This window comes from Danio rerio, chromosome 23 (assembly GCF_052040795.2).
Source record: "Danio rerio strain M-AB ecotype USA chromosome 23, GRCz13ab, whole genome shotgun sequence".
NCBI lineage: Eukaryota > Metazoa > Chordata > Actinopteri > Cypriniformes > Danionidae > Danio > Danio rerio.
In genome coordinates, this window is record NC_141043.1 from 43,304,933 (window position 1) to 43,322,500 (window position 17,568).

The 17,568-nt window shown below is 31.7% G+C and overlaps 1 protein-coding gene across 5 annotated transcripts in view; it reads left to right on the forward strand.

The window, feature by feature from the left end:
• The window catches only part of fyco1a (FYVE and coiled-coil domain autophagy adaptor 1a), a 97,494-nt gene that overhangs the window by 25,288 nt on the left and 54,638 nt on the right, over positions 1-17,568 (forward strand). For all 5 annotated transcript variants that reach the window (XR_015523891.1, XM_087307636.1, XM_087307637.1 and 2 more), the window contains 6 exons: positions 280-386; positions 2,946-3,071; positions 9,736-9,842; positions 14,539-14,682; positions 15,560-15,653; positions 17,330-17,568. The exon at positions 17,330-17,568 is cut by the window's right edge and continues 2,239 nt beyond it. Coding sequence is in view for 4 of the 5 variants with exons in the window: in XM_087307636.1 (XP_087163762.1) it covers positions 280-386; positions 2,946-3,071; positions 9,736-9,842; positions 14,539-14,682; positions 15,560-15,653; positions 17,330-17,568 (817 nt within the window). In the remaining variant the exon portion in view is untranslated. The remainder of the gene's footprint in view (positions 1-279; positions 387-2,945; positions 3,072-9,735; positions 9,843-14,538; positions 14,683-15,559; positions 15,654-17,329) is intronic.

Below are 17,568 nucleotides of genomic sequence, written 5' to 3' on the forward strand. Positions count from 1 at the left end.
CTTACTATTTCTAAAAATAAAACATTTTTTTTACTTTTCTAAAAAGTGTCTCTTAATTTTAGAATTTTTGGAGTTTTTATCTTGTTTCCAGTCCAAAAATCTAATTTAAAAAACGTATTTGCACTGCAGTGTAAAACAAGACTGTAAATAACAACAAGGCCCAACTTTTTCACTTTATGTAGGAAAAGCAATTTTTTTGCCGTGCAGATGTGTGTGTTCATGTCTTTTATGTCATTTGGGTTGTTAAATTTGCTTGTTTTTGGTGGTCTTTTCTTACAGATGCTGTTTCCGAACTGACAAAGGAGTATAAAGAGAGCGGTGAGCCCATTACTGATGACAGCTCCAATCTGCACAAGTTCTCCTACAAGCTGGAGTATCTGCTTCAGGTCAGAGACACAAAACACACATGTAAACAGTTTTCTAAGATTCATGGGAATTATTTTCATGCACCTGACTCCTAATCATAAACAGGAACAGCTTACTAGGGTATTAATTAAACTGCTAATTTAGTGTATGTGTGGTTTAAAGGGATAGTTCACCCCAAAATGAAGATTTACTTGCAATTTACTCTCACTCAAGTGGTTCCAAACCTTTATGAATTTCTTTATTCTGTTGAACACAAAAGAAGATATTTTGAAGAAAACTGAAAACCTGTATCCATTGACTTCCATTAGGGATGTTCTGATCAGGATTTTTGCAGCCGATACCGAGTACCGTTTCCTTGTCATGGAGATCGGCCGATATTGAGTACCGATTCTGATGCTTCAAGCTGTATTATGCACAAAGCACATTTTCCCTCTAAGTATGATATTTAAGTGTAGATCTCTACTTACCTAAGAGAATAAATAAAGGATCCCTCATCATGCCTCTTTCAGTCTATTCTCTTGCTCATTCACTCTTGTTGCCATCATTTGGGTATTTTAACTAATGTTTAGTCGTCACAGAGCCGGTGGGAGACTTGCAGAGCTTCTGAGAGAGGCCTTATGGTTAAATGAGACACTAGATAGGGACGATCGCTTTGCTCATGTCACAGCAGTTCAAAACACTGGACATACAAACGTTGCAACAAAGAAATCATCACTCGCACGAGTCGCGCCAATAAACTGTATAAACAGAAGTCGCACCACATCTGTATGTATTTTAGCTGCTCTATTTAGCTGCTTTATGTATAACCCGGTGCACACATGCATCTTACTCTGCTTGTAAACTCAAACAAATGCTTGATCAGTTCATGAGATTGGTCAGATCAGCAAGTACCGATTGAGTCATTAAATGGGATTATCGGCCAGTATTATACCGATCTACGACAGATCGATCGGAGCATCCCAAACTTTCATAGTAGGAAAAACAAATACTATAGAAGGCAGTGGTTACAGGCTTCCAGGTGAAAGTAAAGGGAGAGTAAATGATGACAGAATTTTAGTTTTGGATAAACTATACCTTAAAAAAAAAAAAAAAAAATACTAAAAACTCAAATAATTGTGCAAAAGTGTCCAAAATTTACACCCGTGTTTTGTTCAATAATCAGATCATGTCATTTCGTGTTGAAATTAAATTTTTATTATAAAAAAGTAATTAAGATGTTTTTCTATTAAAAGAAACCCACCAAGGCTGCTTTTATTTGGTCAAAACATTGTAAAAATGGCAATATAGTGAAATATTACAGTTTTAAACATTATAATTTATGTTAAGCTGAATTTTCAGCATCATTACTTCAGTCTTTAGAGTCACATGATCTTTCAGACTTCATTCTAATATGCTGATTTTTCAGCTCAACAAACTTTATTTCATGTTTTTTTTATTTTTCATATTTCATTTTATATTTTTATATTTTATATTTTGGCAATGAATTATTTTATATTCATATAAAAAAATGTGGGCCAAGTAATAAATACATACCTTTTTTCATTCATTTTTTTAAAATTGAGACATTAAATTGATCCACATTGACAGCAAATACATTTACAATGTTACAAAATTTTGGAACTTCATCCTGGAAAAAAGTGACTGTTTTCACAAAATACAGCTAAAAGAGCAGCTAAAACCAAATTCAGCTTCAACACTGTTGATAATAAAAGCCGTTATTAATACTCAAGCTATAATTATTGAGCACTAATGAGTAATCTCAGTTTTACATCACAGAAATAAACCCCTTCAAAGTACATTTACGTCTTAATAATATTTCACAATTGGTTTAAACTGCTCTAATTATTGTCAGGTAAATTCAACCTTGAAAAGCTTAAAAAGCAAAAAAAAAAAAAATAATAAATAAAAAAAAAAATAATAATAATAATTCTGCACACTTAAAGTGCACTCACACAATGCTATCCGAACCGTGCCCAGGCTCGTTTCCCGGATCATTTGAGAAGTGTGAGTGCTCTGAATCGGGCTTAGGCACTGTTCAGTCGGCCGGCATGGCCCAGTTGGAAGAGATGTGCCAGAGTGTTCATTTGCTTTTTAATAACATTTCACAATCACCTTTTACTACTATTGTCAGGTACATTTTTACTACTATAAACCTTTATAGTAAAAACCTCTTTAAACCTCTTTAAAAAAAAAAAAAAACACTCATTCCATTCATTTTGGTTTTATAATGGTCCCGTGCTTTATTATTTGTTCACTTTAACATGCCATGACATGCATTTAGCCACTTCTCTGAAAATCTTCGCTCTGATTAAAGCCAAACACAAGTGACCACAGGAGATGCATGTTAATATCAGGTGTAAATGACAAATGTCTCGGCCGAGCACTTGAGATCTGATCACCCGAGATGAAGGTTAATACCAGGTGTGAAGCAGGCCATACGGATACACTCAAAGGCCCTTCTGCAACTAGATGAGCTCCCACATGTCCCTAAAGAACTTGAAACTTTTCCATTTACTCTTCATCAGGTCTGATTGTTAGACATTTCTCTGAAGGGTTGTGTTATCGTTTGTCTTGCTTAGTTCGACCAAAAGGAGAAAACAACATTTCTGGGCTCCAGAAAAGACTACTGGGATTACTTCAGCGACTGCCTGGCCAAAATCAAAGGAGCAAATGATGGAATTCGCTTCGTTAAATCAATTTCAGAGGTAAACATCTTTATTTTATTCGTTTTTGGTGTTGTTTTAAACATTTAGAACTTTTGCACTGTGCAAAGGTTTTAGGCCAACAATAAATCTGTTGTTTTTACTGATGGTATAATGGATATATGTGACCTTTTACTACGAAACCAGTCATATGTTTAAATATTTTTGTCATTTTTTTTTAAATTGAGATGTGTACAGGGTGAATAAATGATCTTTGAGTTGAGGTATAGTTTGTTAGGACAGGAGTTAGGTTAGAGGTTAAATTAGTTTGGTTTCATTTTTTAAGACAATGTTGGAGAGAGGCTGTTTGTCCTGGTTTGAGTTGTTAACAACAGGGCTCGAAATTGCGACCATTTTGGTCGCATATGCGCCCGAAAATTAATCTATGCGACCTTATAATATATTTGGGCGCATTAGTGCGACTGCAGATAATGGTTGTAGTGCGACCTGTTTTGATTTTTTGTAAAAACGTGCTGAATCGCTCTTCCCTGCCACTATATTGGTTCATATTAGCTGTCATTCACTCAAGGTATTCTGCTGTCAGATGACAGGGAAGGAGCTTTTATGACCACGGGAAATGCAAACGGCAGAAGAGTAAAGACTTAAAGCACACAGGTTTGCAAACCCCACCTAAAATTGAGGTGCAGATAAGAGCGATCATGACACGTCACGTGGTGAATAATGATCCACCAGCTGAGATCCATCGAGTACGCGCTTCTTGGAGAATGTGCCCGAATCTCCATGCGTTGCATTCACTGCGTGTTCAGCACAAATGTCCGCTAAAAGTCAAATCTAATACCATCGCCAAAGAAGCTCGCCTTTACTAAGTTTACACTGAAACTGCGTCTCATAACAAACAGCGGTATTCCGCCGGTGGTCATCGCAAGAATCTTCCGCTGCCTGCTCATAAATTGGGTCGGCTGACTCGCCAGCTTTTCCACTAACACAGAAAAATGAAGATCATCTCAGACTGAACCTTTAAATAGACACAAACTGAAACCAAAACTTTTAAAGAGTAATAGAAGTGAGACTTTACTTACTTTCTTTTGTCTATTCTTTTTTGAGGTGTATATTATTTTTTTATTTATTTACTGATGACTGCTTTGCAGCTTTCATCATTGAATTGAATGATTTATTATAATCTTTTGTTTGTTTTGTAGCAGAAATATTATTTATTAAATTGACATGCATATAAAAACAGCAGTACAAAATCAATATTTCTTACTGCAATGCTTCATTTTTGTTTGATGCAAACTATACAATTATTTTTCATAAAGTAACAGACTTTTTATAGCAGATAACCTACATTCATGCACATTCAAGGCAGCATCATAATGAGAAATGTAATTCATTTTTACTATTATTGTCATTTTCATCATCATTAATATTCTATAATTATTAGACATTCACTTTGGAATTATTGCACACAAATATCAATGTCTTCGCAGCATTAGTTAGATAGTTGTTTCTGGTTTTTGTCAGTCGAAACACTATTGATGTTGTTTTAAAATACAATAAATCCCTTAAAAAGCAATTTGCAGCGGTGCTCAATCATTTTTGGTGGGTGCTCCTAAATTTTTTCTGGTGCTCCTAAATTTATTTTGGTGCTCCTAAATATTTGAAGTTGGGAGCACCGGTGCTACCAAGTAAAAAAGTTAATTTCGAGCCCTGAACAATATTGTCAGAATTGATGGAATTGTGAATGTTGAAAAGTACAGACAGGTTTTAATCCATTACTCTGTTCCTTCTGGAAAGGACTTCAGCGGTGATAGTTTTCATTTTCAGCATGATCTGTAAATTGCAGTGTAATCCTATTTGGAGAAGGAAAACGGCTGATGAAAAACACACAGTCATGAAATGGCCTCCATAGTATCCAGACCTAAATATTATTGAGGCTGTATGGGATCACCTCGACAGAAAAAAATATAAGACAGTGTAAACCTAAAGATGAACTCTGAAAAGGGCTAAAAGAGGCCCGGTTTTACACTGCACATTATTTCAGAAAATGTTAGAACAATTAGAACAAAACCAAGGGAAGCCACATTAAACAGACACCTGCTTGAAGAGGAAATGTTGAGCTATTGTTGTTTTTTGTACATATTTCCTACATTTTCTGTTTGTTTTTATTAAAGAAACTAATTGATTATGTATTGTGCAAAAAGGCCAGAAAAGCTGGTATAGTGCTTAGGACTTTAACTTTAGCACAGTACTAATATTTATTTATTTATTTATTTATTTATTTATTTATTTATTTATTTATTTATTTATTTATAACAATCAGTTTAGTACACCAAATTAAAACAATTAAATATTTTCTTTTTGACCTTTTAATCTCAAATTAATCGAAATACTGCATTGGCTATTTGTACTTTTTAGTAGATTTTTTGATTTAGCATTAGCTAAATTTTTGCAAGATCATAAGTGTCAGTTATTGCAGGTAAAAACATTTATTGTTAGTTCATTTTAGCTCAGGTCAGTTAAATTAATATCAACATATACAACTTATGATTTATTATATTAACAATAACTAAGAATAATAGAAGTTTTAGAAGTTTTGTTCTTTGTTTGTACACTAATGTAGTTTTAATATGATTCAGACCAAATGTATTTATTTATTAATAATATTTTATTTTATTTTTGTGTTTAAAATTCTAATTTATTTTATTTTAAAACTTTTTTGTTTAAATTTGTTACCAACTTTATAAATAAACAATATTGAATTCAATTTTATTTTATTTTTTATTTAAATATTGTTATTTTATTCTATTTTATTTTATTTATATTTGTTTTACTTTAATATTTTATTTAGTTTTAAAACTTTTTAAAAATTTGTTACTAAATTTATAACTAAATAAACAATACTTAATTTTATTCATTTATTTTTTATTTTATTTTATTTTATTTATATTTGTTTTATATTATTTTACTTTAAAACATTTTTGGTTAAATTTGATACCAAATTTATAAGTAAATAAACAATATTTAATTCAATTTCATTTAATAAATTTTTTTTATTCATTAATTTATTTTTATTTAATTCTATTTAATTTAATTATATTATTTATTTATTTATTTTTATTTTATTCTATTTTATTTATATGTATTTTATTAATTTATTTAATTATTTTATATTAAATATTTTTTGTTTAAATTGGTTACCAACCTTATAAATAAATAAATAAACAATGTTTAATTTAATTACATTTTATGTTTATTTATTTAAATGTTATTTTATTATTTTTATTTTATTTTATGTATATTTTATTTATTTATTTATTTATTTATTTAGTTTTAAAACTTTTGTTTAAATTTCTTCATAAATAAATAAACAATGTTTCATGTAATTCAATGTAATTATTTATTTGTTTATTTTTAATTTATTCTGTTTTATTTTATTTATATTTTATTCTATTTTATTTGTCACCAAATTTATAAATGAATAAACAATATTTAATTAATGTAATTAATACATTTTTAATAATTTAATTTAATTCTATTTAAATAAATTTTATTTATATAAATTTTATTCTATTTTATTTATTTATTTTGTTTTATTTAAATTTTTTATTCATTTTATTTAATTTTTTTATTTTAGTTTTTAATTTAATTAAATTTTTTTCTATTTTTGTTTAATAGTTAACTACCCCTTTTTTATATTATGTATTGTATTAAACTTCTCTTACCAAACATTCCTGTAGACACGCTACTTTTTATTTAAAACAAACCTCATTATCGGCTTTGTAAAGTTCCGTTTTCTTACTGAAATACAACAAAGTTTAATTATACTATTGAATTCATTCTTCCTTATGCTGGCCTAATGCACTGATCTAAATGCCATCCTTCTTTTTAAATACACCACTTCTGCATGTCTGCTGTCTGATAATGTCATCAGCTAGATTGGTTTGTATTGTCTTAACTACACACAGCTTCCTCCTGCTCTGCTGCGGTTGGTTTCAGTGGCAGAGATGCTACATTTTGGGATTTGATGTTATAATTGGTGATTTATTCAGCTTAAGGCAACTTACTGGTTGTTGGATTTTCCGTGTTGTTATTGTAATCATTGGTGTTATGCAGCAGATGCTCCTCCAGTTGCATCCCAGTACTGGGAAACACCCATACACTCTCACAATCACAAACTTATACACTACAGCCAATTTAGTTAAATACATAAACACTGTCAATCGAAAAGTGTTAATAGTATATAAAAGTCCTTGGAACCACTAAAAACATCTTAGCAACACTTTATTTTCTTTACATAACTTCACAGTGAACAGAAAACATGATAATTATTACAAACATTGAATATAAAACAGCTCATTTTATGCCCAACGCAGTTTATGAAGAGCAGCGCAAATTACGTTACAAGCTAGCGCAGCCATAGATGTCAATGTGTGTGTGTGTGTGTGTTTGTAATCTACTTACAGCACAGGTGCAAAAATAGGTGAAAGCATGCTTTTTTGGGTGATAAAATATGGGAAAGACACCAGTAAATTGACTACTGCAAACCTTTGAAATGCACTCTGCTTGATTTATTCTACTTTTGAATTATTCTCACCCCATCTGATAGGAAAACACGTACAATTGGAAATGCAATAAGTTCTGCTGCAGACATTTTTTTAGTGTTTTAAAATATGTAAAAGTGCTGGGAAAATATTAATTTTAATCTATAATTAAAGTTTGTTTTGACATAATTTATGTGTGTGAACTGTCTGTGTACATATTATTTATATGTGCATATACACATGCGTGCATGGATGTATATTTGAGAAAATGTTTATATATATTTAGATATAAGGTATATATGTATATTGTAGAAAATATATATGTTTGTATGTCTGTGTAACAAAATAGTTTTGTATAGCGTTATTATATAATGTAGTTTTGTAATATAATTTAAACATTGTGTTTATTTGTTTAAATCTGTTGGGAAATTTATGGTAATTGATGAATTAATTTATTCATTTATATATTTATTTGTTTTTTTATTTTTATTTTTATTTTTTAAATTTAATTTACTGTATTTTTAATTTAATCTATTTTATTTTAATTTAATTTATTTAAATTTGAGTTATTTTAATTTAATTTATCAATTTATAATGAGTGTGTGTGGATGTTTTTTAATTGCAGCTGGAAGTGCATAAAACATGCTGGATAAGTTGGCAGTTTATTTCGCTGTGGCGAACCCAGATTAATAAAGGGACTAAGCAAAAAAAAAAAAGAATAATTTAATTTAATTAAATTTTATTTTATTTTATTTAGTTTTGTTTAATTTCTTAATATTTTTATCTTTATTTTTAATTTAGTTTAATTTGATTTATTTATTTTGATTTAATTTATTTTATTTTAATTTAATAAAAACAAAAATTCCGGCTTAGTCCCTTTATTAATCTGGAGTTGAAATGAACAGTGAAATGAACCACCAACTTATCCAGAATATGCTTTATGCAGCGGATGCTTATTCACACACATACACTATGGACAATTTAGTTTACAGCTATTAATTTTATTTAATTTTATTTAATTATTTAATTTTATTTAATTTTATTTAATTTATTATTTATTAATATTTTTATCTTTATTTTTAATTTATTTTAATTTGATTTATTTTTATTTAATTTATTTTATTTTAATTTAAATTAAAAAAAAAAAAATTCTGGCTTAGTCCCTTTTATTAATCTGGAGTTGACATAGTGAAATGAACCACCAACTTATCCAGCATATGCTTTATGCAGCGGATGCTTATTCACACACATACTCTATGGACAATTTAGTTTACAGCTATTAATTTAATTTAATTTAATTTAATTTAATTTAATTATTTAATTTTATTTAATTTTATTTAATTTATTATTTATTAATATTTTTATCTTTATTTTTAATTTATTTTAATTTGATTTATTTTGATTTAATTTATTTTATTTTAATTTAAATTAAAAAAAAAAATTCTGGCTTAGTCCCTTTATTAATCTGGAGTTGACATAGTGAAATGAACCACCAACTTATCCAGCATATGCTTTATGCAGCGGATGCTTATTCACACACATACACTATGGACAATTTAGTTTACAGCTATTAATTTAATTTAATTTCATTTTAAATTTTATTTTATTTCATTTATTATTTATTCATATTTTTATCTTTATTTTTAATTTATTTTAATTTGAGTTATTTTGATTGAATTTATTTTATTTCATTCTGGCTTAGTCCCTTTATTATTCTGGAGTTGACAGTGAAATGAACCACCAATTTATCCTGCATATGCTTTATGCAGCGAATGCTTATTCACACACATACACACATAAATGTCTGTGTTATTGGTTACCTTCTTCTTTTTTTAATATTGTGTTGTGTTGTGGTAGTTCTCATCTCAATACTTTCCTGTAGACATGCAACTTTTATTTAAAACAAACCCTCTAAAACGTCTTGGTTTTGTAAAGCTCCATTTTCTCACTAATATTCAACAGGGTTTAATTCTAATATTGATTCTATTATTCCTTATACAATATATGCTGGTGTGATCCATTAATTTGCATACAAAACTATGTCAAGCGAACAGACATGTGGTCACAATTCAATTTAAAAACAGCCTTGCATCATAATGCAGGGGTTGGCAACACAGTTGATGTTTTCATTCATATTTAAAGCTTTGTTTTGTTGTGTGTCTCAGCTGAAAACGTCTCTGGGCAAGGGCAGAGCATTTATCCGTTACTCTCTGGTGCATCAGCGGCTGGCAGACACACTCCAGCAGTGCCTCATGAACTCCAGAGTCACCAGGTACCACAATTCACTGACAACTCACCTGTCATGCTAAGCATCTTTACTCACAAACACTCCATTTACCTTTCAGATCTTTAAACTCTTCTTTTACGTGACACATCTGACATTAAAATGTTGTCCTGTGGGTATTATTATTATTATGTTATTTTGGGTATTTTTTCCTGCAGATGTACAGTATGTAAACATTTGCACATGTAAAATGGATTTCATATACAGTAAATATGTTTACAGTGCATTTTAAATACATATACAGACCTAGTGTTGGACATATACATATATTGTTGGTACATTTCAATTATGTGCAGGCCAATTTAAAGGTTCAGGACACCCTGGAGAACTTTTTTTTTTATATTAACAGATGTGTGTGTGTTGAGCATCAGTTAAGACAATGTTAGCACCTGTCAGCTTTAATAGTGGGGAAAACTGGATACTTTTGAGCTTTTATCAGCTAATTTCAGCTTCCGGGTTTTAAATGATTTTTGAGGCGGGATCAAAATCGGCGACGTAGCGCAGTACTGCAAGTGCAATGATGACGCGTCGGTTTCTCATTATTATTCATAGCGGAGTTTTCTTATCCTATGAGAAGAGCCGGCTGCTTAATTATTCATGAGACCTGCCAGAGTCAAGCCCGAGCTGTGAGACACGTCTCGGACCCACGGCACGGGCACACAGTATTTAGCCGTTCATGAAGGCTCATATGTGTTTGTTTCCATGATCCACGGGGTTTGTTGCATGTTTTCCCCCGCGATCTTGTCAGGGCCGATCATACAGCAAAGCTGTGTGCGTGCTGCTAGCATTTTTGTCGGGAGAGCAGCATGAGAATTAGAGAATGGCGGACGCTGTCTTTTATCAGGAGTTCGTTCACATTCAGACACATCGCCGTGCTGCTGTGTTTGCCTAAATCCTCCAGATTACCAGCAGGACTAATGGTTAAAATAGACAGGTCAGGAGACCTGCTGCACTGAGTCTGCTGGATACTGGGATTGAGGGAGAAGTCCTCATTTATAGGGTTTACATGAACACACTTATCTTTTTATTGATATAAATTGTGGTTATGTGTATATGAAATTACGAATAACAAATGTAGCAGGGCATTAAATCACTGTTCATTTCTTTGCATTTTAACTTTGTAAACTATAAACTCATGCGTCTCCTCACGGTTTGTCTCATTTTGTGAGCTAGCTACGTTCGCTCACGTTCTCCCCTGCTGGCCACGCCCACTCCTGCCCGATGCTCGCGGAGCTCCACACCTATTAATCATGCATCTTTTGAAAAAATTCTGAAGTAGACTTTAACCGAAAGTGGGGGGTGTTATGGCCCTTTAAGTTTACCCTTTTTAATACTGCTGTTGAATCACAATTCGAGAGCAATATCTGATTTTCATTAGTTTATTTTGGATCAATCATTACTTTTTTGACTTTCAAGAAATTTCTGTAACCACTGCACTTTTGTTTTTTAAACCAACAGCCATTTTCAACATCTGTTTAATAATATGTGTACAGCACAGCTTTTTAAAGCACTTTAGTTAGAATTTTCAAATATGCAATCTTTGGGAAAGATATTTATATTATTGTATTAAATACTATACACTACCTGACAAAAGTCTTATCATCGATCCCAGTTGTAAGAGCAACAAATAATAACTTGACTTCTAGTTTATCATCACAAATACTGCAGAAGACCTACTGGACCCCGCATGGACCCAGATTCTCCCAGAAATCAGTCAAGTTTGGTGAAGGAAAAATCATGGTTTGTGGTAACATTCAGTATGGGGGTGTGTGAGAGATCTGCAGAGTGGATGACAACATCAACAGCCTGAGGTATCACGACATTTGTGCTGCCCATTACATTACAAACCACAGGAGAGGGCGAATTCTTCAGCAGGATAGCGCTCCTTATACTTCAGCCTCCACATCAAAGTTCCTGAAAGCAAAGAAGGTCAAGGTGCTCCAGGATTGACCAGCCCAGTCACCAGGCATGAACTTTATTGAGCATGTCTGGAGTAAGATGAAGGAGGAGGCATTGAAGATGAACCAAAAGTATCTTGATGGACTCTGGGAGTCCTTCATGAACGCTTTTTTTGCCATTCCAGATGACTTTATTAATCAGTGATTTGAGTCATTGCAGAGATGTATGGATGCAGTCCTCCAAGCTCATGATAGAGTCAGACACAATATTCATTCTGTTTCCACTGCAGCATGACTTTATTACTGTCCTAATTAAATAATAAAAAATCAAGGCATAATCATATTTTATTTTGGTCAAATAATCGTAATCTAGAGGCCTTTGCCTTTCATATAGGCCACTTCTGACTCCAAGTGATCAACTAGAAGTCAAGATGTTATTTGTTGTTTTTTAAAACTGAGAGACTTTCATCAGGTTGTTGTTGTGTGTGTGTGTGTGTGTGTGTGTGTGTATATAATTAACCTAGTTAAGTTTAGTTAAGCCTTTGGCTCTTTTATTAGTTTTTTTTTTGCACTTTAAGCTAAGTAATAGTAACCTGAAAAATAACTACTGTTATCATTTTAAAGACAAAAAATAGTTATTAGAAACTTGATATTCGAATTTATATGTATAAAATGTGCTGAAAAAACCTGTTTGTTAAAAAGCATAAAGTACTTTATACAGTAAAAACAAATGAACTTAAAAATACAAACATTACTGACAAAACAAATACATGTGTATATGGGAATTCCCTGTTCAGTCTTACTGAGACGGTCTAAAGTCATTTTATTTATCATTTTAGTTTAATAGTAAATTTACTCATTTGAAAATAACTTATTTATACATGTCCAACATTCAGCAACCTTGTGCGTGTAAAATAAATACATTTTTGTGCACCATTTTGGTGATTATGACATTTTTTCCAACCAAATATAGGTCGGGTCATCAGTGTGGGGCATAAAAAAAACATGTAACAAACAATTTACCATCTAACCCAAAAAAGGCTAAATCTGTTGGTTTGCTGGCATTTCCGCTTGTTCTAGTTACCATACTATTTACAATCACAGAGCTTAATTCAGCAGAAGCAGTACCGAGACCAATTCCCACACAGAGTTTTACTTCTTTAAATTAGCTTCCCTGTTTTAAGAAAACAATATTATATTTATTCTAGGTTAACGGGAGCGTACTGTACCCATTTATGTAAGGTTAATGCTGGCTTCCTTATTTTTGATACAATTTTATGAATTGTCAGGCAGTGCAATGTTTCGGCCTCATTCACTATGCTCTGATTGCATTAATACAGATTCAGATTTTCTCCCAACACTAAAGTTTGCATTTACTCTTCATGAAACCTTTAGATAAGGCTGCGGTTTCTATGCTTTTACTCTGCAGTTAAAGTAGGAGCTGTGCTGGTAGTGCAGAAATATGTTCTGTGGTACATTGATGTGTGAATTCAGGGACATGCATAAAATATGGCTTACACACACACACACACACACACACACACACACACACACACACACACACACACACACACACACACACAAAACAACAGCACCACAGAGCTATCATAAACTTTTCTGTTGTATACAGTTAAAGTCAGAATTATTCACCCTCCTGTGAATGTTTTTTTTTTTTTTTTCAAATATTTCCCAAATTATGTTTAACAGAGCAAGGAGATTTTTACAGTATGTGTGATAATATTTTTTCTTCTGGAGAAATTCTTATTTGTTTCATTTCAGCTAGAATAAAAGCAGTTTTTATATATTTTTAAACCATTTTAAGGTCAAAATGATTAGCCCCTTAAGCAATATATATTTTGATAGTCTACAGAACAGACCATCCTTATACAATGATTTGTCTGATCACCGTAACTTGCCTAATTAACCTAGTAAAGCTTTTAAATGTCACTTTAAGCTGAATACTAGTGTCTTGAACAATATCTAGTCAAATATTATGTTCTGTCATCATGGCAAAGATAAAAGAAATCAGTTATTAGAAATTACTTATCAAATCAGTTTAAAAAGTTGTATAAATATGTAATATTAAAGGAATATAATGATGAAGGTGATTGAAAATGGATAAAATGAGAAAGGTATGATGAAACTTTAAATAATGGCTTTTTGCAGTACTATGTTTTTTTTCTTGGGGTCTATGTTACAAAATGTAAAGGTACAAATGGATTTAAACATATAAAATGTCAAAGATGCCAAAAAGATAAAATATGTCTCATGTAAAAAAAGAGATGAGGGAACGAAGAAATAGGTTTAAGTAATAGACGTTTGAAGTATGTGGTAATGGGATGGGAAAATAATAAGCTTGTGCTTCATCCCACTCCATTTCGACCATGTTGAAATGTGTTTTTTTTTTTTGTTAATGATATTTTATGTATGATATTTTTGATCAAAAATAAATAAATCAAATCAAAAAAAAAAAATAAAAAAAATAAAAACGATTAGGTTTAGAAATGTCTTGAAGAAAATCTTCTCTCCGTTAAACAGAAATTGGGTAAAAAAGGTCTAGTAATTTTGACATCAACTGCAAAAGGTTGTTGTGAGTATAATGTTAGTCAAAGATTCATCATTTTATTTTCAAATTCACTGCAAGTAGGAACCCACCTAGAAACCTCTTGCATTCTTTTTCAAACCCAATATGATTTAAAAGCAACAGCATGTTAAACAGTTTTTGCATTGAAACTGGTCTAGCAAAGTCACATGATGTTTATTTACTGGTGTCTTTCTGATTGTAGTGACTGGTATAATCCGAGGAGTCCGTTTCTCAAACCCCATCTCAGCGTGGACATCATTAGTTATCTTTACGAGCTCAATGATGTCCAGTTTGATGTGGCATCCAGAGGTCATGACCTTGACGCAGAATGGCCCACTTTTGCCAGGTAAGAGCCTACGCAGACCATTTTATTAGCAGAGTTTCACTTTTAAACCAGTCCAATCACACAAGGAAACAAATCTATTTTCATATTGTCAGAAAAGTGGCTAGTTCATGGAACTTCATATGATTTTAGTTTGTATGAAAAATGTGCGGTTTCTAAAAGGTGGTATGTGTCTAAACCGCACAAAATCTGTTAAAACAAAATCACATAATTTTTTTATGTCCATGCTGGAATTTAATTAGTAAATGCTTTTCCATTGTAGTCTATGCAGATTTTTGTATTAGATAAAAAGTTTATCCTGGTCAATGTATGCACGTCTTGGCATTTCTCTTTTTATGCGTTATTTCAGAATGTCCATAAAAACAGGTGCATGGAAACAGAACTAAGGAGACACATATTCATTAATTATTCATTTTCCTTCGGCTTAGTCTTTATTTTAGAGGTCGCCACAGTGGAATGAACCACCAACTAATCCAGCATATGTTTTACGCAACTGATGCCCTTCCAGTACTAAGAAACACCCATACACAATCATTCACGCTATACACTACGGCCAATTTAGTTTATGCAATTCACCTAAAGCGCATGTGTTTGGACTGTGGGGTAAAGTGGAACACCCAGAGGAAACACATGCCAACACAGGGAGAACATGCAAACTCTACACAGAAATGCCAACTGGCCTAGCCAGAACTCAAACTAGTGACCTTCTTGCTGTGAGGCGACAGTGCTAACCACTGAGCCACTGTGCCGCCCTGACACATAATTCTACTAAATTATGTTTTTGTCTTGTTTATTTTTTGTACTTTATTTAGAGTAGAATGGGTTTAATATGAAGCTGATTGATGTTCAGTTAAGTTTAATTGAGTGAAATATCTTACAGGAGGACATTAGGAATGACTAGCTCTCCCAGTCACTTGTGGAAAGCACCGAGTCGTAGTTCCAGCATCAACAGTCTGGCCAGCACATACTCACAGGTACCCACACACCGGTAGAAAGAGCCTCTTGCTTTTGCCTTATAACTATTGTATGTAAAGTTTTATAACGTTGTGCATATGTATTTTATTTATTTATTTATTTATTTATTTATTTATTTAAATGTCAATCCTACCATGGACAGGTGTTAAGAATTAGCAAGTCTGCTAAAATACGTAAACAAATGCATTTGGTTTGTCCAGTGTAATTGTCATTTTATAAATAAACAATAAATAAGTAAAATAAATGTATTGTTCACCCCAAAATAAAAATGTACTCTCCATTTAAATACTCTGAAGTGCTTTACAAAAAGTTTGAGTTTCTTTTTTCTGTTTATTTGAAGATTTAAAAGATGTTTTGAAGAATGTTGAAAATCTGTAACTACTAACGTTCCTAATAGGATGTAGTTTTTTGTTTGTGACTGAAGTTTAGTGAAATTATGACAGAATTTTCAATTTTGGGTGAACTAAATAAAGTTCCTAGCTATAATATTATAAATTATCATTTTAAAAAGTTGCATTTTATAGTGTTAAATATATATCATGTATTATATTATATAATGTAATGCATCACTATTTACAGTTAAAGTCAACATTATTCGCCCTCCTGTGAATTTGTTTTCTTTTTTTAAATATTTCCCTAAGGATGTTTAATCTCTTTAAAGCCAAGGTGTTTTTTTACATGCATTTTTTTTCTCTCTTTGCAATTTGGGCTTATTGGAACCTAATTAGAATAAAAATCTAAGTATCATCTTTTGATATGATGTACTTTTAGAGAAAAATGATGTCCATATATTTGGACTCGTGGTCCGAATTTACATAAAACACTTTTTCCTGACTGTTTTTAATGCATATTTAACATAGATTTTTGATCAGACTATCAGAGAGTAAAAACAAATTTTTTTGCCCATTTTGGACAGCTAAAAATAGGATTTGGGACATTTCATTTGCTGCAAAACAGTTTCAGGATGACACTATATGTCTGTAACAAAATAATAAAAAAAATTAAGTATTTTAAATAGCCACTTAAGAGCTAAAATGTGCTGTCCACGTATGTGGCCACTCGATCCCTAGGATGTTATTAGAGCAAGGAAATTTTCACAGTATGTTTGATAATATTTTTTGTTGTGGAGAAAGCCTTATTTGTTTTATTTAAAACAATAAATAAAAGCATAATAAAGCATAAAAGCATAAGCATAAAAGCAGAATAAAAGCAGTTTTTAATTTTTTTAAGGCCATGTTAAGGTGGGAATTATTAGCTCTCTTAAGCAATATTTTTTGGATTGTCTACAGAATAAATCATTGTTTTACAATGACTTACCTAGTCACCCTAACCTGCCCAATTAACCTAGTTAAACCTTTAAATGCCTCTTTAAGCTGAATACTGCTATTTTGAAAAATGTCTAGTATAATATGATGAAAACTAATATTTAGAAGTGTGTTGAAGAAATCTTCTTTCCCTTACACAGAAATTGGGGAGAATATACAGAGGGGGCTAATAATTCAGGAGGGCTAATAATTCTGACTGTAAATACTATAGCTGTAAATACTAGAGTTTGTATTATTGTTTTATATCCAGCAGATGGCAGTGTTTGTCTCAAATTTGCTCAGATTCAACTTGAAGCAATTAATTTTTTTTCTGATTATCAACTCAATTTGTTTCTCTCCAAACCTTACAGCAGCACCATGAGTTCCCTGGGAGTCCAGACTTTGGACCTGGGCTTTTATCAGATATGTCTATGCAAAACTCCAGCATACTGAATGATACCTCAATGAGTGCTATAGACGAACTCCGTCTGGAGCTTGACCAGTCTGAATTAAAGCAAAGAGAGCTTATTGACCGGATTCAGCAGTTAGGTGATGAGGGGAGTGAACTGCGTGGAGTTGTTGTGGAACTGCAAAGGCAGCTAGATGTTTC